Source organism: Dermacentor variabilis, chromosome 1 (genome assembly GCF_050947875.1).
Source record: "Dermacentor variabilis isolate Ectoservices chromosome 1, ASM5094787v1, whole genome shotgun sequence".
Taxonomy (NCBI): Eukaryota; Metazoa; Arthropoda; class Arachnida; order Ixodida; family Ixodidae; genus Dermacentor; species Dermacentor variabilis.
Window position 1 is genome coordinate 253586666 of NC_134568.1, and position 24457 is coordinate 253611122.

Sequence of the window (24457 nt, forward strand, 5' to 3'; positions counted from 1 at the left end):
GTCTCGTAGTGGTTCCATACTACACTCAAGCGAACTTCTCTCCAAATGTACGTCGCGTTTTTCCGGAAACCCAATTAGGCAATTTCTTTAGCTAAGCAAAATTTCTAAAAATTGCCTGTGGCAGTTAGCACAAATCTAAACCTAGATCTGAATTACTCGATGAGGCGGCCATTACTTCTACGAGAAATCAAAATGCTTAAGAGGAAGCTCTAGCTCGGGCCCGACTCCGACGCGGCCTATTCAAATACATGCAAAACGCAAAAACGTTTTTCTGAGATAAACCTCGGACCGATTTTAATGAAATTTGTTGCATTTGAAAGAGAAAGTTCAAGTCTAGTGAAAGTTGGAAGCGGAATTTCGATTTAGAGCCCGAATGTTGTTAAAAAGATTTTCGTAAATACGGAAGTTTGAAAAAGAAATAGAAACACGAAGTTTACAAATTAATAGCTCTGCATCAAGAAGAGATATCGCGGTTCTGTAAACGGCATCCACTAGATCATTGAAAGCGGCCAGATTTAGTGTGCCATTTTATATTTTACATGAATTTGTTACGTTGTGTACAAGGGTTCTGCAAAAGCTGTATTTCTATATTACTAAACTTGTTGAGACTCATGTGTAACATGTCAATTTTGTCCGCTTTAGATGTAATATTTGATGCAATACACATAATTGTGATATCATTTTTCGTTGCTGAGCTACAGAGTTGGAAACTTGATTGTTTAGTTTTCTGAAATTTTTTTATTTTTGCCACTTTTTAATGAACAATTGACGACCAAAATCAAAAATTCGAAACCAACAGTCACTAGATTTAAAATTTTTGTTTTATATGCAACAAACCTCGCCAGATTAGGTGCAGTGGTTACCAAGAAAAACGAATTCACCTTTTACATGTATTTAGATAGGAGCAAGCTTCCTCTTAATTGAATAATTAACTTAGTTACGCTAATTATCTTTTAATTGAATATTTCATGGCTCATATTTTAATATACGAATTGTAGCTATCGAGTTCGCAATGTGTATTCACTTGAAACGAATTCTCTGAACTGCACCAGTTTAGAAATAGTAACTTTAAAAGTGCTTCAGTTCATAAAAACCGCATGTTATTTAAAAACAGTAACTGGAACGCCAGTACATTGAAAATTAATATCTCGAAACTTGCGCAGTTCAGAAAATTCGTTCCATGTGGATACGCCTTGCGAGCTCACTAGCTGCAATTCGTAGATTAAAATAAATGCCGTATAAATCAATAGACAGAAAAGTAATTAGCGTAATTCAGATTATTATGCAATTAAGTATTTTCATTTCTCGTAGAAGTAACCATTACCTCACCGAGCACTTTAGATCAAGGGTTAGAATTGTGCTATCCGCCACAGACAACTTCTAAATACTTGGTGCAGCTCTAAAAAAAAAGAAAAACACCCGGTATGCTAGCTCACGCTACTCGCAGCCACCAAGAGCACGATGCGCGAAGCGATTCAAACCGCAAATTTTTCGCTCTGGAGTTGAGCCCCCCAAAAATTTCGCTTCGACAACCTAAAGTGTCATTGACACGCCGCACATATGTAGTGATTATTCTTTACAGAGGTTGGACGTTCATGCATTGCAGCTGTAACGTACTTTATGTGTAGAGTATGGCAGACTATGATTGACTTACGTTATCTTTCATCTCTTAGATCCGTTTTTCCTTCTTGCTTTGTACTTGCTTGCTTTTATTTTCCCTCACACTCTTTCCCCCTCTCATTAGTGGTCAAACAGAATTTCAAACAAATAAAGCGCACGAAGGCCAAATCACCAGAGTATAAGTGCACTTTCTTATACAGAGTGTCCCAGCTAACTTTAGCCAGAGTTAAAAAATATGCAAATGCCACGTAGCTGGACAGAACAAACAATGTTGTTTGCAGTCGCTTGGACCCCATTTCTCATTGCACCTGATCAGATAATTAGCTTTAATTAAGCAAGTTCTCAGATATTATAATTGGATGAAAACTGTAAATGAGAAAATTGTAGAGCTCCAAGAAAACTCCCGACACCGCTTTCTGTTCAATACGTGCTACATAAAAGTGCTTTTCCGAGCGTGAAAGACGCCTGCGAATACACGCACAGTGCATGGAGCGGCCAGTCGCGCGGCAATTTTGCGTGCATTTGCGGGCAGTATCAATGAAACTATTTTCGGGCGAGTAGAGCAAACTATAAAATAACCTCACACCACTGTGCATGTCATACGTCCAGGTAGATTATTCTATCACATTGAAGTTTACATAAAAGCGAAACGCATCGATGTGTTTTTCAGGGGGATATCTTTTGTTTAACGTGCACTGACACCATCTTTTCAGGATTTCGGACACTACTGGTGCTAAACAAGCGGCCATCACGCTGGATTTTGGCACAAACCGTGGAAGAGACAGGTCGTTGAGCTTACTGACTCACAAGCGGCTAGCAGAAATTACGCTAAAAATAAAATCTCACAGGTAGCGCTTTATATCCGACGAATAGCTACCCGGCCGAAAGAAAGCCATGATCATCTGGACTCCCGGTCATGAATCTCTTGTTGGGAATTAGAAGGCCCCATGCCTCGGCTCGAACATACGTCCACCGAGCCTCAGCGAGACGATCGTGAAGGAGAATGACTAGAACCCACCTCCAAACAGTTTTACGCCGTCCTGCAACACTTCCGACTTGAAAGACGGAAATTTCTCCCGCCTCAAGCATCACTAACGCGCGACGAAGCAGTGTCGTGGAGGAGGCAATTACCAACAAACGCATTGCCACATCGTACGTTATGTCACTCGATGCATCTCACGCAATATCCATACACTTGTCCCAATTGCAGCGGCTGTACCGTGCCACATAAGCATGCGAATGAACAAAATCAATACCTCGTAACACACACCCGACCGCACAAAAGTGGGAAGCTTTGCTGTTCAATGTCGACTCCGGGAATCAGCTTGATCCAGTCATGAGAGCGCTCCGGGGTCCTGGATAGAGGGCTCCACCCGCGACCGAAGCCTCCCGACAGGGAGCATCCCGGTGGGATAACGTACCATTAAAGCTTTTTTTCTCTCTGACTTCCTGTTATTGCGCATCATTCTGAATACTGGACAGTATGCAAAAAACATGGCGCGCGTTCTAAATTACCGTGGACTCACGCACAGCGAAACCATTTGCGCCGTCATTCTCGGCCTTCATTTTCGTGTCATAAGTAATGCGTGCTCTTACTAAACTTCTTAACTAGCAGTCGCTCTCTTTAAACGCCCTTCAACCTCGTAAGGCAGAAGGTTTCCGGGTCTTCAGAAGAATGTACACGCAGAATACCGTGTTTGTAATGACGGCAACAGAAGTGACCTTTAGGTAATACCGAAAGGATCGGTTGGAGAAATCTATTGGCCAAATGTAGTTCAGTCAAAATGGCAAACTTACCGGTTTTGCAGTCTCGCATAAAATAATCATTTAGCGCGCCAGGACTGGTGCCCTGTCATTCCAACTCAATCCATTGGAGACTCTTTGGCCCCCATTACATTTCCATTGCATCTGTACGACTGGTGCCATAATTTTACTCGCATTCCATTCGGGGTGCTTAAAAATGGTGTTTAAAATTCTGGGTGTTTCGAAACAGATGTTTAAAATCATTGCAAGTATGGAAGTTGGCACTTCGCAACTCTGCTTCTGACCACTATGGTTACTGGCACAGTTCTCGCCATTATTGAATTTTTTTTTTGTTTACCTGCCGGACATAACAGATGTCTCGGGGAGAGCGACCTGTGGTCTGGCGGTCATTTCACTGGGGTCCGGAAGCGGCAAGAGGTGAGGTCTCTCCTGCGTTTCCCTCTACGCTTGGTACATTAGGACGGCCGTGCGTGATGCTACATTGCTCTTCACCCTCGAATGCTGGGTCAGCGAAAGAGCGCCATATACGAGGTGCAGCCCTATGTCAATACACCACATCACCAGGTTCCCTTGTCTAGAGACCGAGGGAAGGACACTGCTTCAATAGAAGAAAGCTCGACAGCCTTCGGTGTGCTCCTCCAGTCAACTCTCGTAAATACGTAAAATAAGACTGCTGCCTTTCGTTTCCCATCTGACCTCTACTTCTTACTTCAACAATGCCCTCAGCGTGAGAAAGCCGACGACGGCATGTGAGGTACGTATCTCTCACTTAGAGATACCTACCTCACCTCTTACGAAAAGCGGCACTTATTCGGCACAGTACAACAAGAAAAAAAAAAACAATGCCAGCTTCGTATCTTGCTTTATTTGAGGATTGCCGAAATATCCATACGAGATACTTTACTCGCACGGGAACTGTTTGCAGCAGAAAATTTTGCGAGCTCCTGGTTTTACAAATAATAGCACACGCAATGAAGGAAGGGAATGAACAAACGAGGGCTGTGACCATATTAATACCTACAAACGGCTCGAACGTTTATTGAAGGCATCTTGGCGGCATCCCGTAAGAAAGTGTGCGTAATGTGCCTTGACTACTTGAAAAGGAACTCGACAAGCTTACACTTGATAAAAGCGCATTCCATCTATAAGTCCACATTCTCAGTAGTATGTGCGTCATTTATTTCACAATTAAGTGGGGCAATGCGGAATAACAGTTCTTTCAAAAATTTCACGCTCAACGACAGCACACACTGCATGAAAGTATAATATGTACAAAAGAAATAGTTAGATCTTTTATAACGTTATGGAACAACAAAAAAGAAGATATAAAAAAACTTATTTCCAGGTATTCTACCGTACAAGGATGTGTACTTTCGTATCTGAGCAGGAGCGAACAAAATATGCACAAAAGTAATAAATTAACGAAGCATCCGGGTGACCGAGCCCGAGTACCACAGAAGTCGAAGGCATGCCGACAGGCGAGTCGGAACTATTCGTGGTGCGCTCAGCTAAAACCGGACCACAGACACTGCAGGGTTCAAAACGAAAAAATGGACGGTGACTGCGACTGCTGTACAATAGGTGCATGCGTGTACGCCCGGTTCTGTTGCTTGGTTCAGTCCGCACACTTGGAAAACCGCGCACGCACACGTAATGGGTGATCATGTTCTCGCACATCGCGATGTAGGACTAGAGCGCACCGTCGCCAACCGATGCGGCCACGCGACGGGTTCCTGCCACTGGCATGCGTCCATAGGCGCAGTAGTGCGGCAGAGCTCGAAACAGGCGGCATGGACGCGCACGTGCACCCCCGACTGCTGTGGCGCCGGAATGGGAAGGCGCTAGGTCAGCGTCGTGGTTGCCAGGCGCGACGAGTACAAGAACCTCGGCGTTTTCCGCAAACTTCCCAGCAGCGGAGATATCGTCTTGGGCGGCTCATGCGTTTGCTGGTGGTTGCCAACGCTAGGGCGCAGTTCAGGATGGATAAGATACGCCGGGCTGCAAGGAAAAAAAAGAGAACGCTGCCGTGGGGGTTCAGGCATTCACAGGATTCACTACACGCGCATAACGCTGACGCGCAGCACAAGTGAAAAAAAAAAGACTAAGAGAGACGGCTCCCGTCTTTAGAAGACGAGGCTCACAGCGGCGTCATGTTGCAGCCGACGGCTTCCAGCCTGCTGGTGCGACTGAGCTGGCGGAGAGTGACGTACTGGTTGCGCGGCGGTGGAACTGGGGAACCCGGCTGTTGCGGCTGCTGGCCCACCACCACGGCAGCAGAGCGTTCCACGGACTCCACACGCCGGGCCAGCGACGAGATGGAGTGCAGGCGGCCGCGGTCGCCGATGGCCGTCAGCTCGAGCGAGTCGGTGCCCTCCACCTGGACGCTGGCCGGAGGCAGGTCCAGGCAAGGGGAGATGAGCTTGCTGTCGTTAGCCAGGATCTCGACGATCTCGCACGCCGTGGGCCTCTGCGACGGGCTGCGCGCCCAGCAGCGCAGCAGAAGCGCCTCCCTGCGTGCGGGCCGCACAACAGTGCGCGCACTGAGCGGCGCACGCAACACCCACAATTCGTCCAGACTCCGGACGGCAGAAGTATACCAAAAATTAGCAGCATGCTTTGTCTCAAATAAGTATGTATCGTTTAGCAATAAAGCTGGGCCACTAACAAGCCTGGCGGAGCAGATACCATTATACGACATGCTGTCTGTCTCAGCATGGTTGTTCATGCAGCGCCAGCCGTCGGTGCAGTTTAGCAGATCAGTCGTGGACGGCAGCGTTTCATGTCTATTAGTGAAATCGTAACAGGTACCCAGTGCGCGAACCTTTGTTCAAATTTAAATCAGTAAACTAAGCTTTCCTCAACTTCCTCACCGGCCTCGAAATTTTTAACTACGCAATTATCGAAGCGTGCTGCAGGGAAAAGCGCTCGGGGCGATGCACTCAGCTTACAGCTCAGGCTTGCAGCCGTTGGGCACGGGTAGGGTTTTGTATCCCTTGACGTACTCGAGGACCTGGTTGTTAGAGAGTCCCTGGTACGGGAAACTGGCGAACGTGATGATCTCGTAGAGCAGCACGCCGTAGCTCCAGACGTCAGACATGGTGGTGAAGATGCCGTCGTTGAGACTCTCGGGTGCCATCCACCGCACGGGAAGCATCCCGCGCTTGTTGAATCGGTAGTAATCCGAGTCGTACATAGGTCGGCACATGCCGAAGTCGCCAATCTTGACAGTGCGGCCGGCGTTGACGAGGCAGTTGCGGCAGGCCAAGTCGCGGTGTACGTACTTCAGGTCGGCAAGGTAGCTCAACCCACGCGCCACGTCCAGCGCCATGGCCGTCAGGCAGCGGTCGGACACTTCCTCGGACTTGTGGCGCTCGTTCTCCTTAACCAAGTGCCGGCGGGCAAGCAGGTACGTCTTGAGGTCGCCATACAGCATGAACTCCATTACCGTGTACACGGGCTCGCCCGTCGTGCACACGCCCAGCAGCCGCACGATGTTCTTGTGGTCGAAACGCTTCATCATCTCCGCCTCGCTCAGGAAGTCCAGCTGCGAGTAGCGCGCAGCTTTGCAGTTTTGCACGAAGTTATCGCCACAGCGGACGAAGCACTAGAGTGAAGTGAGCGGCACATGCAGAAGAAGCGCGTGCAATGGGAACATGCAGAAGATGAACTTGCTGAAAAGGAAGTGTCATACCTTCTCTTCGATGATGGCACCGACCTTAAGCGTCTTGACAGCCACGGCTTGCCAGCATTGGTCTGTCACTAGCGCCTCCCCACCGTACACAGTGCCGAATGCGCCTTCGCCCAACTTGCGGTTGATCACTATGTGGTCCCGTGGCATTTCCCAACCATCCAGGGACGGCAGGTGGTTCGACGTCAGTAGTCCTAGCTCTCGCATGCGCGCCTCTGTCTGCTTAACTTTTTCTTCGTACCTGAAACAATCGAGCAGTCGAAGAATTGGTACGTCGGGGAGCGATAAAAGCTTTCTTGCGCAATTGCATTTGTCACGGCACATTTCTGGGCGCAGTTATAACGTAGCGAAAAAGAATGAAAAGCATCACGAGAAGGCTCCGCGATATCAACACCGAGATATGTTGAAGTTGTCAAAGTAGTTACGCAATACGGGGAAGTTGGTTTCGTTATTTTTACCCAGCATCATTCAGAACAGTTCAACGTGCAGTGACATGCTTATTAAGCTAAAGAAAACATATCTTTGAGCATCAATGCCACCGCGCTATGTCAATGCAAAATTACATCAAGAAAACAATGAAACCAGAGAAAGCATAGGGCAAAATAGTTGTGTCGTTTAACCGAGATTTAAAAAAAAAGATAAGGAAAAGGAAAAATAAAAGTGGACGGAAAGACAACTTGCCGCACGTGGAAGCCGAACCCACATTCTCCGCATGCGGTGCTTGACCAATTAAGCTAACGCGGAGGCCATCCTTTTGTCTACTATCTCGGGTATTTGTGTTTGTGTAAAAGATTACCCTTGGAAGTGTTAGCCAGCGCCCCTTCACGGCCATGTCGGCGAGTTTAACTTTTAACCACTGGCTAACACTCTCAGGGCGTATCAACAAGCCCGTGTAACAACCGTGGTACTACTGTATCTGGAGTATTTCCGAGACGATTAGCAAGGATGACAAGTAAGGGTAATGTTTGCGTCGTCATTCTTATGTTTTCGTTTGTGGCGTATATGGTTCGAGCTCTTCTCATAACAATGAACTGGATACAACGCTCCCGACTAGCGGTTCTTCACGAAGACGAATGGGACGCAATTAAAGCGTGGCGAAGAGGAGCTCATACCTTCTCTTGAAGACGACGCAACCACCGATCATGAGCAGCGCGAACAGACTCAGCCCTATGACGTTGGCGACGACAATGGCCAAGTCGCAGCTGGTGTTGAGCAGACGGCGCAGCCCTTCAAGTGGGCATAGCACAGGGTCTTCGCCGCCGTCACCCTGATTTCGGCCGGCGGGCCAGTGGATGGCGCTCAGCGATTCCGAGGGCCCCAGAGCCAGCCGGTCGCCCTCGTCACCGACGCCAGGGCTGTACGTGCCTACGTGGTGCTGGCTGCCGTTCACCCACTGCCGGATGATGACGTCTGTCAGCCGACTCGAACGATAGAAGCGGACGTGGCCTGTCACGCCGTGGAAGTCGGTTGCGTTGATCAGCCGGATCAGTTCCCTGCAGCCATGCCCAATAGGTAAGTCATAGCTTGCCCCATTCGCCGCTCATGACTGCGCGCCACATGCAGGTTCTGAGAGATACTCCTAGTTACTGGAGCACAAGACATCGTATATGTTTGCTTCTTCTCCAAAGGGAGGGAAGCGAGGGAAGCAACAACGGTAAGTAACAATAACAACAAAGCTCGATGAGAGTTTCACTCAGAAGAACGCTCTACGTCCTTTTATACTCACAGGATAAAGAGTGCATTTATCTTCTGGCTTGGGCCCCTTTCTGATCAACATCACCAAGAACATCATCAGCCTATTTTCATATCCACTGCAGGACGAAGGCCCTTCTGAGCGATCACCAATTACCCGGGTCTTGTCCCGCCATATGTCGGTTTTGCTCCGGCGAAGAAGTGCAGTGTTAGAAACATAGACAGTCAGCATCATGTGGACAGACGGTGCAGACGAACAGCTACGATCCAGGTATTGCTAGTGACAGTGTAATGCAGCTATTAAAAAAAGACGAATGAAAAACAGTTCCGCCAGAAAAAGGCAACCAAAAGTATATGTAGGTAGCCAGAGATGACAATGTTCATTGTTCTAGCACAACGCAATTCACTCCCAACTACTGCAATGCTACATGCTGGAAATGATAGCTATTCGGCTTAGCGAATCGTGCCACGCATTTAGGAGCTCTACGTATACGGGCGACACAGACGAACGCCAAACAGGATAAACGTTTGTTCAAAGGAAAAAGACGGAAGATCGGAGCCCAGCACGCAATATTTGTAATGCTGCTTTGTTTCCTTTCATTCGTTGTTGAAAAGTTTATTTAAATGACACAACAACAACAACAACAACAACAACAACAACAACAACAACAATAATAATAATAATAATAAAGAAAAGTTTCCCCTCGCAGGGAAGTGTATCCACCAGAGTGCTGAGTAAGGAAGGAGGAGTCCAATTTAAAATTTATCGACCATTTTCTTGCGTCGCGTCGAAAAAGAGAGAGCGACTGAATCTCGCCTTTTAATTCTAGGAAATGTATTTTTCGAGTCCAAGTTGCACCTACTTGCCACTCTGAACAGGCAAAAGCAAGAAGAAAAAAAAATATTCACGGTAATGTTTTATTTGCCTCAAACATAAGCGCCCTTTCCTATACTTTGGTCACCATGGGAAAGAAAAGATTAGCTTCGAATGAATACGGTATGCGTCTCTAAAATATGCACAGCGGCGCGCGAATGGCGAGATGAGACTCACTTAAATGTTGCGTCCTCATGAATGGAGGACGTATAGCTGTGGTTCTTCTTGAACAGCGCATCAACAGCGAGGGCAAACACCCACACCGCATCGTACGCGTAACCCCCGTAGTCACTGTCTTCTCTGCCCTGGACAAAAGAGAAACCGTCGATAAGCAACACTGCTCGTCAGATAGGAATGTTGCGAAGCCTAGCACGACGGCATCACCGCTACGCATGGTATCCCTAATTACTCTGTACTTCTACGAATATAGGCCACGCATTGTCTAGCTGGAGAAGAGGAGAGCTGCGGCGTCTTATCCAGGACCTATGGAGAGGTCCGAATTAATTTCCGGAACCTGTAATAATGCAACAATTCTATTAAAAGTCTTCGTTCCCGCGTTTCTTCAGTGGCGGCGCCCGGTCTATATCTACACGTTAGCACCAGGATCGACGGTTTGAAGCGGCGAATGACAAGAGGTAACAGGATCGGACGAAAAGAATCGTTACATTAAGTCAACTCTTCTATTCAAACCACGACGAAATGAGACACGTTCCGTCCTCAGTCTTCGATGTATTTACACCATTAAGATTCGCCGATGTGCACCATACACTCTAAGCAACCGAAGTTTTCAACTGCATGCGTTTACGAAGACGGTGCCACCTGGCAGGCAAGGATGGAATCCGCAGTCGCGTATACACAGCAGATGGACACGTCTGAAAGTCAGTGAGCCGTATAGAGCGTATTGCCAGAGAACTATGTAGTTCGTTATTGGCGTCATGTCTAAGTAGCTCGAACACAGCTTCGTTCAGGCTGCTCCGTGGTTGTCTACATTCGTTCGATGGGAGAAGATATGGCTTAAGTGGGGGCAAGAATGAGCCCCCCATTTCCCTGCCTTCACGCCCAACCGCGGCGCCGGTCGCGTCAATGACGTCACAGATTTTATGCTATTTTCGTGCACTTTTTTTTTCTTCGATGTGTTGAGGTCTATACAAATCGAGAGGTTGAGTTCTAATTTTTCTGAAGTATTGTAATTCGAGCTCTTTTGTGTATACTCGACCGTAAGTTGGCTCAGGATCACGTGGAGCCGGTATAGGAATCTCATGACCACGTCCTGTTCGAAAATTACACAATTTAGTTGTTTCGGATAGTAACAAAGTTTGTAATATTCTTTAAACTCTGCAATTATGTTTTAAACTCGAATTAAAACGCTCCTTTTTGTTAACGAGTTGCCTGATCGCGGCTATTTCTTGAGCGCTTCATCTTCGCCTTTCCAGATAACGGATGAAAAACGTAATCGCGCCCTCCAGTATAAGCCACGGCTTATTTTTAAATTATTAATTTTATACGATCGTTCCGCGCAGGCAAGCACGAGCTATGCAGGCGCTCCAAAGTACCCTGTCTTCTCGTGCATGTTTAAACGCGTAGCAGCGCGAGCCTAGTAAGAGTCTCACTGCTGGGATTTAGAGAATGCGACTATCGGCAGACGGTGCAGAAGCTGCTATAACGTATGTTTCAGACGACGGCTGGCCCGCATAAACAATATTTACGTTATTTATTTCGACGTATCCGGCCAAGGCAGATGAGAAGCATCGAGATGGAGCAACATTTGCTATCGGTGGTAGCAATTTAACCGTACAATTTTGATCAGGTATTCATGTGATGTTTATCAGAAATCATGCACATCGTCATTTATATACGGTATCAAAACTTCTGTCAGCTGTTTTTGTTTCAGAGTAGCGATATTAAAGGTTGGGGTAGGAAGGAAGGTGGTAGGGTTCCAAGGGATACGAAAGTTGGAAGGGTACGTGAATGGAGACGAGGCCAGCTTGCTCTCATGAACGTATATTACGAGATCATATTCAGCCTACTTCGAGGAGCTGATGACGGCGAAACTAAATCGCCAGAAACGCGAAGACGAGGCGCACACATCTAAGTGTCCTGGCGCGTTGTGCCTGTGTTTTAGTCGCGTTATATACATATACTCTTTTGCCAGTGACACATATAAATGTACAGTGAGCTGAGATATCTGGTAATGAGCCATTATGAACAACAGAGCAATGACGACCATACACTAGTGCGGTAATTATAGAAGGTAGCGCTTGCATTTTCTTGTAGTTTAGTTGTGTGGTCGATCAATTGGTTTGAGTTCTTTCTATCCTCCTCCTCCACCTGGTTTAGAATGAACGTCCGATTGATTATTACGTCGAATGTCATGCGCTGGAACTTCTACTCCCTCAGTGCATTGACCGCGTCTGGTCAAGCACTCCTTTGTACAACATCACGCGCCGAAACTTACGCCCTACACCATTTCGCGGCACCGCTCCGACGCGTGACAATGCGCACTGCAGCCTTCACTGCAACCGTTAACGATGTTGCCACTTTCAATGTTCCCTTTCTCCTGCCTGCCCCACTATCTGTGCTCACACTCCTGCTGACCGTTGTGCAGGTGCCACTTCCGGACCATAGGCAGACTTTATAGACCTATACAGAGAACCATAGGACTAGGCCAGCAGATCAACAGTCACGGTAAAACCTTTGCGTCTGGACAGCAGTGATAGCGGTTCTTTCAGGATTATTATCTCGCGCCAGAATAAGCAAAGTCGACGCGATTGAGTTTGAAATGCACCGGACAGTTACGTTTATGAGATTGATAAGCACAGGCTTTTCGCTGCAGTTCAAACTCATGTTCAACTTGTGCATACAATTGCCGACAACGTGACAAAGCTACCCTTTCCGTTCCGCGCCCATGGGCGCATTCGGCGATGCGGAAGATTACAATCATTTTTGCTAACTCAACGTGCGTTAAGAAACCCAGCGCAGCAGTACAGATAGCGCCGTGTTCCTACCTGACCTGTAGCAATCTGCTTGTACGTCGCCTTCCAGAAAGCGACAGTCTTGTTGTCTTGCATGGTGGCGTTGTCGTCAGCATACGCCTTTGGGTGCAGGCTCATGTAACCGTCGATGGCCACCTTCATCTCACCAACAGTGCAGTTCACGCTTTCATTGAAGTGCTGATTGTAATACTCGGTGTTATACCACTCCCGATGGCGCTGTTCTTGCTGGCTCAGCCACGTCGGTAGAAACCACTGGTAACCGTCTCTTCCTGTCATGCCCTGCCAAATGCAAGACACGTGCTAAGGCAAGCATGCTTCTATTGCTAATGCAAGTATCGACGGCGAAAATCCTACGCATTGATGACACAACGAGAAAGACACATTCAGTGTCAAGAAGGTAGAACGGGTGGTTCCAAAGCTCAAATCGTCTCCAGAGTAACATACGGTACCGTGACTTAATGGCCGTCCCCTTATGATTGAAGCACATTCATGGTGATTTTGAAGTTATAAAAGGTCCATTCAACAGACTTGGGTGTTTCGAGTGAACAAAAACAGCGTACAGCACAGTAATTCAAATCTAGGACAAGCATCGACGTTCGACATATGCGTTACAAGGAATTCATCAGTTCAAACAAAAGCCCGCGCACGCACTTTGACAGTGGCATGGACCGCAGTCTACAAACTAGTCGCCACCAGCAGCGTCTTTTGCGGCCGTGATGTTTGTAGCGGAGTGCTCTGCCACTGGTCGCCCTAAACTCTACAGCAGTAAGGGACGGAACCGTCGCGGCTAGGACTGGGCTCGCAGCGTAGCATATGTGTCAAATGGATCTGAACATGAACTTGTTGGTATGTGATGTACATGGCTTCATTGCGAGAAACTGCGAGAAAAATAACCAGACAAGTAAGAAAGTCTCGGCAGTATTTCTTTGTCTCCTAATTTTAGACACGGTTTCCCGTAATAGAACATATAGGCCATACCTCCCTCTTTTCCCTTTAAAGAAAGCTAAGACTAGGGCACATAGTCGTGGCGTAACACACTAACACAGGCTCCCCTCTTTCAAAGGTCTGTGGAGTTTAAATGCGAGCCGATGCAGGGATATTGCACACAGTGGACGGCGAAGGGGAGAGGCACATGCGCGGCGTATATAGTTTTGTTGCTGCAAAAGCACTTACATCGGCTATTACTGAGCATTTTGGAAAATTGTTGCGCGGGGACGGTGCATTAAGGGTGCCGATAAGAGTGCCAGTCGAGACCAAAACGGCAGTTCTACAGCTGTAATTCAGGGGCACTTCAAAACAATAGTGCGCGATCGATCGAATGACATGTGCAAGTCAAATTAAAGCCTGACTCGAGGCACCGACGTGTTCTCGTTGACTCGCGGTTCGTTCTTGGGCTGCACCATTGCAGCAGCCACCAGGAAACTGCGCTCACCGGGATTTACCGCGTACCTGCCTGTAGGCCTCGCACATAATGGCGCGGGCGGCGTCCTCATCGAAGCCGCCGATGATGATGCGCGCATTTCGGGATTTGAGGTCAGCCAGGTACTGGGACATGTCTTGAGACCTGTGCGTGCCATTGTGCGTGCCATGGTCATGGGGAAACTTGCGGTTGGTGACGAAGTTGAGGCCCAGCTTTTGCATGTCGTCGTGCAACAGGTTCAGGTACTCGCTGTACTTGTGGCCGTCCTCGGTGAGCGCTGCCAGGCGCCGCCACTGCAGAGCCTGCAGCATCTTTAGGTACACAAACCTGCGTACAGCACGAGGACGCTGTCAAATGGCACGGTCAATAAATGATCTCGCGGAAGCAGCAAGTGCAGTACCTTTCTCACTTTGTCCCGCACTCTTGTTTTTTTTTTGGACTTACTGCCCATTGAAAGGGCCAGAGCGTTGACTCGCCCATTTCGGACCCTCGCTGGAGACGGAACGCTAAAGGCGTGCCTTATACACCTCGAGTGTAATGCACGGCCCGGTGGTTTCAGCACATAAAGTACTTAAGGTTTCTCTTATACGAAGTTATGAGACCCATTAGGGGCGCTAAGGTACACTTAAACGCGGGTTGCGCACGCAGGCGCTCTTGTTTCCAGCAACACCAAGGCTCGCAGATGTGCGCCCTGAACGGCTTTATGTGACGTTCGAATTTATAGTAAACCCTCCTATATTACTCGTTCACCTCTTCTGCTTGGTACTTACAGTTTACCGTTAGACTTCAGTGTCTTGAAAATGTTGTTTAGGTGAGGGCTTTCAAGTTTACGTCAGGAATTGGGCACTTAAACATGGTACATGGTACACCGCGGGGCACACAAGGGTGAGAGTTTCCTAAACTTGTGGTAGCTCGGAGGGAGAAATGCGAGTATATGTATACAGAAAGGCTGGATGTGAATAGCAATGTAGCAATCTAGGCCAGCACGTTTGCCGGCTCCAGGAAGGCGAGAAACCAAGTTCGGCAGGCAGTAATATAGCACTTAGCGACTGTTTCATTTTCGTAACTTCCATGCGGCACGGCCGCGACTTCGAGGCACACGCTCGCAAGTGATTCACGCACCTGTATATATGGTTCTCAGGGATGGTGCGGAAGAAATAGGGGTACTTTTCGCGCTTGGAGAAGAGGGCCCCTTCGGCGCTGTAGCTAATGATGGGCGTGTTGTAGTGCTGTGCCACGCCCACGATCGGCTCCAGCGTCTCGGTGCAGGCAGGCCCTGAAAAGAGCACGGCGGTTCCGATGGTGCCAAGAGCGAGAGCCTAACATTCTATATTTTCTATGAAACGATAAGCACGTACAGCAGCGTGAGTGATCTATGCCAGGGCATCACGTGTGCCTAAATACAAGAAAGCTACTGATGTTAGTGGAGGAACACAAATCTGTGCTTGAATAGTCATGAAACAGGAGAATGCGACAAAGTGGTTCGTGAGAAAAAACATCGGTCAATTCTGAAAGTTAAGAAGTTGTGGAAACGGCCAAGTGAGATGGACCGCCTCTGTCCGGTCCTAGCTCCCAAGACAGTGTACACTCTTCGGGAAGATAGAAAGCGGCTTTAGAGTTTCGGCCGCACTGTTACAGAGTCGACGCGGGCCTCAAGTTCGGCGTGCTGCTCATTGGAATAGGACGTCACAGCCTCATTGTCGAAAGCGTCCAGAAAATGTTCATACGAACTATGTGAACTCGGCCCCTCGATATCAAACAGAATTATATGCGACAGAAACGAATTTAGGACGACTGGAGTGAATTTTCTCTTTCAAAGCTGAACGCTAATATACGAAAAGTACGCAGCCAGCACTTAATGTGGGCGTAGTTAGCATTCCTGACGCTTTGGGTTTTAAAGACTGCAGGAAAAACGTAAATGATCCCACCGTATGAGACGGATGGAAGATAGGTCGCGGAAAGTAAGGTCCCTGACTGTGCGTATGGTGAGCAAGTTATGCGAGATCCCAGCCGTCAGTAACCATGGACTTTACCCGTCGCGTACGCCTACAACATCATCCAAGTGAGGCTTTCTGCTAGCATTATACTACAAGCAATAAAGCTTACCCAAGATGCCGATCAAGCTCTTGTAGGTGGAGTTGGTGACGTAGTTGATGTAGCGCTTCATGACCACGTCCTGCGCACATTGACCATCCTCTTCGAGGATCACAAGCTTGAAGTCCTTGAGAATATTCTCGTTTCGATTAATGCTATCCATAGCCATGCGTGCCGCTGCAACGAAAACAAGCGATGCAAACATGCAGTAAGGCGTAGTCAAGCACTGCCATTTGAATTTGGAAAAAACGTGAATGTAGAAGATGTTCGCGCAGAGATCACCGGTATGGGCAAAGCACAGAGTCATGGCTGCTAATTTTTTTTACGACTGCTGTTACAGGATCATTCCCTTAGTCGTTTTGATGTCCGCCGCTGTACGCCAGCGACCGCTGCAGGAATTCCGAAGTGCCTTGGAAGAATTTATAAAGGTATAAAGAAAAAGTGGGCGAGTGAGAGAGAGGGAGAAAGCAAGGAAAGGAACGGCAGGCAGGTCAACCAGACGAGTGCCCTATTTGCTCCTACGCTCGGGTAAGGGAAAGGGTGAATAGAAAGAGGAAAAAGGAAGAGTGAGCACTGAGAGGACAAAATGCAGTCTTGCTCACAATGCTAAGCAGCGATGCTACAGCAGAGAATTCCATTCCCGAAGTGCGCGGTCGCGCTGCTAGCTATGACTGACTGCCGAGTGCAAACTAATTCAAATGTAGAGACAAGTAAGCCCGAAAGGGTGCAAACGTCTCCTAGATTGCAGGTTCAAGCCCCAAATGGTGTAAACTTTACTTAGATTGTAGGAACCAAGATAAGCCCCAAAGCGTGCAAACTTTTCTTTGAGTCTACAGTCCTGGTCAGCACCGATGGCGCATGGAACAGGGCCTGGAATGCCCAAGCGCGTGAAGGATGGGTATGCCAGTCAACCAAAATTTTTCAGGAGGAGCTGTCGATGAGAACTTTACGAGTTTGAACAATTCATTCGTTTTAGCTGAGGTCAGCTTACTGCAAAAAAAATCTTTGTAATGTCGAATAATTCTGCTTAAGAGCACAATTTCGTAACTGCGCTCGCAATGTCGAGCGCAGTTACGACGACTGTTGCTATTCGACACAACGCCCGTCGGCGGCTCCGCTTCGCCACAGCAAGCATTATATGCCCACGACTCGTGTAATCAGTATTGTTGTTATTCTACATTCATTTCCTTGTTTTGCGTTTGCTACTCTGCACCCACCGCTTTCAACCGCAGCTGTGGCTTTCGGTGGAGAAACAGCTTCACAAAACATTATGCGATAGACTGACATTTACATACACGTATGACAATTTGCGATTTGCACATGACAAGTTATAGCATCTAATTTATGGCGATGGCCAAGGAACTAACCTGTAAGCACGCCGCCCACGCGATTATAGATGCCGGACATGGGGAAGATACCGCCGATGTGGAGCATGGGCTTGTCGGCGACCCGTACCGAGAACTGGTGCAATAGGACTTCGTTATCGAGTAGAAAGTGGCACGCAATCTGGTGGAAGCTCTTCTGCTGCGGCCTCTTGCTCTGGTAAAATTTGAGAAGCTTTTCGTACTCCTGCTGCGTGAACGTCATCTTCTCCACCAGCTGATAAACGTCCGGCGCGGTGTCCTTCAGCTTCGACCAAGCTACCTGCACGAAGCACGCCGCGGTTGAGCATAGCCAGCCTGTTCGGCGAAATGCCGCCAAAATCGGCAGTGGCATAGGCAGGGAGGCTACTTCGCACGGAATCGGGTTTGTGGGTGAGAAGGATGGCTGAGATTACGAGAATTGTTCAATAAAGGTTTCTCTTGAACTACATCACTTTGGTATACATTAAAGAAATTTCACACAATTATAAACGTGTATCTCTATGGGCCAGACAAAAATATTCAGCTCTTTCCTAATAGCTATTTTTGTTTCACCGACTGAAGACTGAGGAAGTTGGGAGTATAGAGCCAGAGGTCAGTGAATAACTTCCTGAATCTCAAAGGCAACACACCCCAACAAAATTTTCATGAAATAACGACGGTGTATACGACAGGGTAGACGGCCTGTCGTATGACGTCGTTAAATACTGGCGCCGGAGTTAAAATGTGGACAGAACTTGGTCACAACGGCACCGACTCCAGGTCGACCTCATTCAGCCGTTGATGGGGAAACTGTTACAAAAGTGGAGTAAGCCATGTTGTTGGTCTAGTCGGTTAATAGATTCATATATTCTTCGCGCAGTTTAAAATTTTGCGGAACAAAAGTGGAGACAGTCAATTTGAAAATCACCGCATAACGATTCATGAACTAGCTGAAAAGTTCAAGATCAGTGTAGGGTTCACAGGAAATATTACTCTGTGACATCTGACGAAAGGTGTTGGGGCGTCAGGTTCCTCGCTTGCTTTCTGCTTTTCACAAGAAGGACCGAGTGGCCCGCACTAGTGAACTTTTGGTTACGTGCCTCAAAAAAAACCAAGATACCTTTTTGTAAGATTCATTACAGCAGCTGAAACACGAGTTTATAGTTATGAACTAGAAATTAAATTCCAGTCTAAACAATGCAAGCACTACCACTCGCCGTCTTTTTAAAAAGGCATGCGGGCAACTTTCAGCTAGCAAGGTGATGCGAACAATTTCTTGAGATCCGCGAGAGGGCAGTGACAGATTTATTGCCGAAAGGTGCCACCGTAACGGGGACCTGTTATAACTTGCCGACAAAATTAAGGGAAGCCATAAATATCAGAAGGCGTGGCATGCTGTGAAAAGACGTCCTGCTCTTGCAAGACGATGCTCCTGCTCGCAACTCGCATGTTGCGCAAATGGAAGCACGCTCCTCTAGAAATTAAATTCTTCGTAATCCCTAGTACATCCCCGACATTCAAATGTCCACCTCCTTTTAGGTGAGAAATTATTTTTGAAAAGCAGGAGTTTCCTGATGATGGCACGCTCATCGCCGAAGTCACGGCTCTAAGGCAAACCTAAGGACTTCTACAAGAGTCGTATCCACTGCTGCGTAACACGATGGCAGAAGTGCGTGGCTCTCGGTGGCAGCTATATAGAGAACGGTAAACAAGTATGCTAATTTTCGTGCTCCTCAGCCAACAGAAAAGTGGGTCAGGGGAAATTTTTATTGAACGCCCATCGTATCTCCAGTCTGTTATGCAACTGTTCTTGAGGGCATGCCCTCACTGAAGGATAGTGATGGAATGGGCAAGAAATAACTAGCGCACGACCTGCGGCCACGATAAAGAAAAATATGCTTGTTGAGGGGTGTGGGTATATTCGAGGTTGCGAATAGCAATCATACCGTATTTTTTATTCGATTCGTGTTCGAATCCACATAGAATGACATGCAAAACTTTCGAATAATTGCTTAGGGCCGAATATATGAGGCAATTATGTATTCTGAAACCTGCATGAAGTGAGACCTATGCAAGTGGCGGCTGCTTTATAAATCTTGTCACTGACCACAGAACGACAAAATCTATATTTTGGTGCCCGTACGTGTTCACAGTTCCACTAACTCACGATTTATTGTCAGTGCCCGGATTTACAATACTTATAGCAATTTACCTGTTGAACCTGTTCAGACGGTTATCTGCCAAACGCTTGACTACATTAAGTGGTCCCTGTGTACAGGTCACTTCAAAAGTCTTCAAACTAAGCCATAAGCCACCCGCTCCTGAAGCCGTTCTTGCGAATGATGGCGGCTTCAGGAGGAATTGTAGCTCCGCAGAAGCCCCGGCGAAAGATCGGTGATGGGAATAGTTAAGTTTGCTCACAATATATTGCAGTAATATAGCATGCCTAATTTATTCTCATGCTATTCTCCTGGCTTACGCGAAACTGAGTTTTGGTAGATCCGATCCTACTTGCATCACTATAGTGTGATGTAGTATCTGAATCATTTTCTAAGTTATATTCTGTCTCACATTAGCATGCGCTTATACCGCCTGTATTTTTATTAAAAACATGTTGAAATTTCACAAATTTCTTTTTCGGAAATCGTGCCTGTGAAAGACAGAGCTGCACAGCCTTTCGGGTGGATTTCTGGAAGAGGCAGAAATTACTCGCTCAAGAAATCGCCATGTCCAGATAGCTAATTAAGAAAATTCGCTAATTAACATTATAGTTTATTCCCTACGGAACACTAATTAAAATGAAGACATTGAAGCAGAGTAAAAGTGAAACCATGTCTGCTTAGCAGAAATCCTAAAACTAGCACCACTTCTGCGATCCCCAAAATCTGTTCTGCGCCTCAATTTTGACCAGCTGAGGTTGTTTAACGTGCACCCAAAGCACGGTACACGAGTGTTCTTGCATTCCATCCCCATCGGAATGCTGCCGCCGAACCCGCGACCTCGTGCTCAGTAGCACAACGCCAAAGCGCCACCCCAGCGTATGGCTATAGACTGAAGCAAATTATGTCAGCAACCTACGTGTTGTCAGATGATGACAGACGCGATGAAATGCTTCCTGCATCTATTCCCAGCTAAGATCAGATGGACATCGAAAATAATGTGGCCAAATACACGTAATTTATATCCCATCGACGTGTATTGTAAATACAGCCGCGTTCACCATGCGAAAGATTGTTAAAAATAACTATAGCTTGGACTGCATGGATTGAGACGTTCCTGAAAAGGCTTAACTGAACAAAAAAAAAGCAGTACAGTATTATTTCAGCCTGTCAAAACAACTTTCAAATTACAGACGTAATAGGTAAATTTACAAATCCAAAAGAAAAAAGAAATGCCATATAAGTATGACATGTAGGCTAACTTTATTGCCATCAACATGCTCCGCAGCATTGCACTGACGAATAATTTCTGCAACTGCTTTAGTTGGGGTTTCTAGTGTCCTACTTTGCCTCAGAAGATGCCTTTGCTCAGGCGCATGACGTGTACCAGCTAAGTACGAAATTACTTATTCTTTGCGTTTGCGGTCATACTAAAGCGGATGTCAAATTCATTGCATAAATAATGAAGTTTGGGACACGTTCGTCATCTAGTGGAGGAAGGTAGCGAGTGTGACAACCAAAAGAACACATCTAAGGTATTGCGGCATAGCTACTGTTACTGAGCGGCAACACTATATCTGCAGAGCCCAATAACCTCGCGTCTGGCCTTTTACCACCTTAGCGTGATACGTATGCGTTCCGCTCTTAATAAAGAAGAGTACGTTGAAGCGGCTTAGCTGATCGGGAAACGGTACTTAAGGGTTTTCTGCGTATATTCGATGGATCTTTAAATACAGTACGCACGCTCTTTCAACGAAACTCGCAAGACCGTGCTTAGACACTGCTCCTTGTAATTTAAATGGACAAAATGTTGAACTGCTGTTATAGTGAATGCACTGCTAGCATTTCTTTCCCGATTACTACGACTTCAGCATAACGACGTTCTAATGCGCACTCGTTCTGATATCCGAAAGCATTTTGTCCCGAATACCCGAATTGATTTTTTAAAATAAATAACCACTTATCCAACACCACTGTTATTGCATTTGTTTATTTTATAGCTTTTATTGTTTTTCGAGGTTTTCTTAGAGGTATTGCTTTTTGGTTTTTCATGTTTCGCTTGCCGTTCGCCAGAGCTTACACTGAATGTAATTGAGACAACCTTGTGTACACGCTTATATTTTTCGGACGTGTTCTACTTTTCTGAAAGTTGCCGTTGATCACTTTAAAGAAAACTTGCCCGTTCCATGTTGTTGACTTCGAAGAGACAGTTTGACGTGTCGAGATTTCCCTGCAGCGCACGGTCCTCGCAATGAGGAAAGGCGATGCGCGTGAGATCATGGTTGCTGAATGTCAAGGAACTGGGCCTCCAGTTGAAAAATATCACCGGCTGTTTGCGCTCTAGAAGCTTATTGACATAGGTGTCTAAATGCTTGCCGATCCAGACCACGTTCACACGAAGCTTCAATGTCTCGATCTGGTGCTTCAGCAAGGCGTATGTGCTTTCTGAAATAACAAAGAGAAAGAAAAAAAAAGTGATGCAAGAATGGAGCGAAGGGAGGAGGGGGGGGATAGAAACTGCATTGATAAAAGGACGGATTCAAACATTGCCAATCACTCCGCGGCAACTTGCACGTAACCATGTGATGTGTCTTCATATTCTTTTGTTTGTGTAACAGTAGTCTAATTCATGCGCTGTAAATCGATACACGCCGCACGAGCCACCCTACGCTATTCGAACGCATCACTGATACATCGTGAGCAGGACATGCCATAGCGATTAGCCAGCTCTAACATTTACTGCTTGACGGTGCCCTTAGCTAAACATAGCGAGTATTACATTTCGAAGCAAAGAACCAACTAAATGGGATCCGCCGGTAAGTACACATGCAATAATTTCTGAAGAACACTGTTGTAGAGTCCGGGCGACGGGATCCACAGCAGTTTGTATACGAATCCGACGCGAGCGGGCCGAGTGAGAATACAAGAATTGTTCATTCAATACAAAAACGGAATATACAGGTACTATATTTCACAGTAGGTAATACCAAAATCAAAGATTGCACCATGAAGATGCAGGCATGCTGCTTGCGACGAAGCGAGAAAACAGCGCGCAGACACAAAATCTGGTTCCTTGTTGCTTGGCGCTAACCGGCGACTAGGCCCGAGAGAATTTACACGAACCTTGTGAAGCCGGCCGTGCCGAGTGATACTACTCCGTGTGTGCATCACACTAGCCTGAGAGGCAGATTGCAGGCGGACAAGCTGATTCCGATCTGCTTTTGTCGTGCTCGTGCAAACGACTATATGACACTGACTGACGCGATGCGCGCAGATCTGGGCAATTTACCCAGCGCTGGGGCTAAAGCACACAAAAAAGCAGCCTTGCGAACCCACCTGGGAAATCTGCGATGAGTGTGGCGCAAGGCACTCCCTGGCCATCCCTGAGCGGGTCGCACAACGGAGACCGATAGACGCCGCTGCGGCAGCTAGTAAAGTTGCAGAGGTAGCCGCCTCTGGTCAGATGATCCTGTAGCTTCTCGTCTTGGAGCAGGTCCAGCTGGGACGTCATGTTGGCCGAGCGGTACGAGCGCCAATGGTCAAGCACCATATTATACTTGTTCCAGAATTCTTGGGCCGTTTGTTTCGACACATACCAGCCGTACCTGAGAACGAACCGCGAGGCACGGTGCTCATTGTGGTGTCAACCAATAGGCACACGCTACTGGGAAGAGCCCGCTGTACAGATGCTGAATTACCCCCAGACTCAACGGATTGTTCATATCGGACGCCCTGCAGTACAGTAAGAATATTTTACTAAGGTAGTTAATCTCGCATACACTGTCAGGAGAGCCGAGACGAATAATGTAGCACTGCGTTTCTCCAATGCATGAACGACAGGCCAACCTGTTACTTTAGATCATAACAACCCAGCATAGTCGCCAACATTTAGGCGGCGATAATGACTTGGCGTAGAGGCTTCATGACTGCTATAACTGTCAGAATTAGGAAAGACAGTGTCAAAGAGATAAGGACGTGATTATAGCTTAAAATGCGAGCTTCATTTCTCGTACTTAAAACGTTGAATGACGATGACGTGCGATTGGGCAAGCTGTTTAGAAAATGCGAGTCCTATTTGGATGCACAAGGCCACTTTCCCCAGCGCAGCAAAACCCTACATCGAACTCACCGTCCGAGAGGACCCAGAGGACCAATGTCCGTGATGCGATCTGTTCGCAGCCATGGTTTGATGTCAAAAGAAGGTCCCATCCAGAGTTCTAGGTTTATCATCGTCTCAGGAACGTGGTCACTGGAGACGTTGCAATCACTGGAAGGTCGCATAGAACGACGAATGCAAGAAACTGATAAGGTTCGGTAAAGCATGTGATTATTGACTGAAAGCTTCTTTCACACGGACAAAAAAAAATGCTCTTGCCGCATGGATGGGAACGGCGTGGGTGCACTGACGGTGCCCGAATGGCCTCAATTTTTTGCAGTTCACTTACGGTATACTGCCGATGCCGCGACTTACATTTCCTTGACCTCTCGCTTCATAAAAAGGGTCCGTTGAAACACCGTTTCCTACCCAGCCGTGCGCAGTTTTATACAAAGCAATCGCGAGCGAAATGTGGCACTTAGTCTGACGAATTAGAAGCCACCGCGACCTTCTTCCAGCTGCGTCAACTCCTAATAGTCTAACAGGTCAGTCTAATAGCACACAGGTCACAGGTCACACAGGTCTAACAGGTCAGCACCTTCAAAGTTACGGAGGTAATTTCTGCAAAGCCTTTGCGTCCAAACTAAAGCGCTTCGAAGAAAATTGGGTACTCGAGTACTGCTTATGCCGACAGGCGCGAACCACAACTGATGC

General features: G+C 47.1%; 1 protein-coding gene across 6 annotated transcripts in view; it reads right to left on the reverse strand.

Annotated features, from left to right (window-relative positions):
• Window positions 1-4384: 4384 nt before the first annotated feature.
• LOC142561297 (uncharacterized) overlaps window positions 4385-24457 on the reverse strand; it is a 146882-nt gene continuing 126809 nt past the window's right edge. For 4 of the 6 annotated variants that reach the window (XM_075673436.1, XM_075673438.1, XM_075673437.1 and 1 more), the window contains 14 exons: window positions 23777-23914; window positions 22984-23252; window positions 21827-22092; window positions 17513-17789; window positions 16158-16322; window positions 15174-15327; window positions 14081-14378; window positions 12644-12910; window positions 9816-9943; window positions 8185-8565; window positions 7076-7313; window positions 6333-6928; window positions 5526-5894; window positions 4385-5382 (listed from right to left, as the gene is read on the reverse strand). In XM_075673436.1, the coding sequence (XP_075529551.1) occupies window positions 5226-5382; window positions 5526-5894; window positions 6333-6928; window positions 7076-7313; window positions 8185-8565; window positions 9816-9943; window positions 12644-12910; window positions 14081-14378; window positions 15174-15327; window positions 16158-16322; window positions 17513-17789; window positions 21827-22092; window positions 22984-23252; window positions 23777-23914 (3703 nt within the window). In that variant the 3' untranslated portion in view covers window positions 4385-5225. The remainder of the gene's footprint in view (window positions 5383-5525; window positions 5895-6332; window positions 6929-7075; window positions 7314-8184; window positions 8566-9815; window positions 9944-12643; window positions 12911-14080; window positions 14379-15173; window positions 15328-16157; window positions 16323-17512; window positions 17790-21826; window positions 22093-22983; window positions 23253-23776; window positions 23915-24457) is intronic. The other 2 variants (XM_075673439.1, XM_075673442.1) reach the window with 2 other exon arrangements.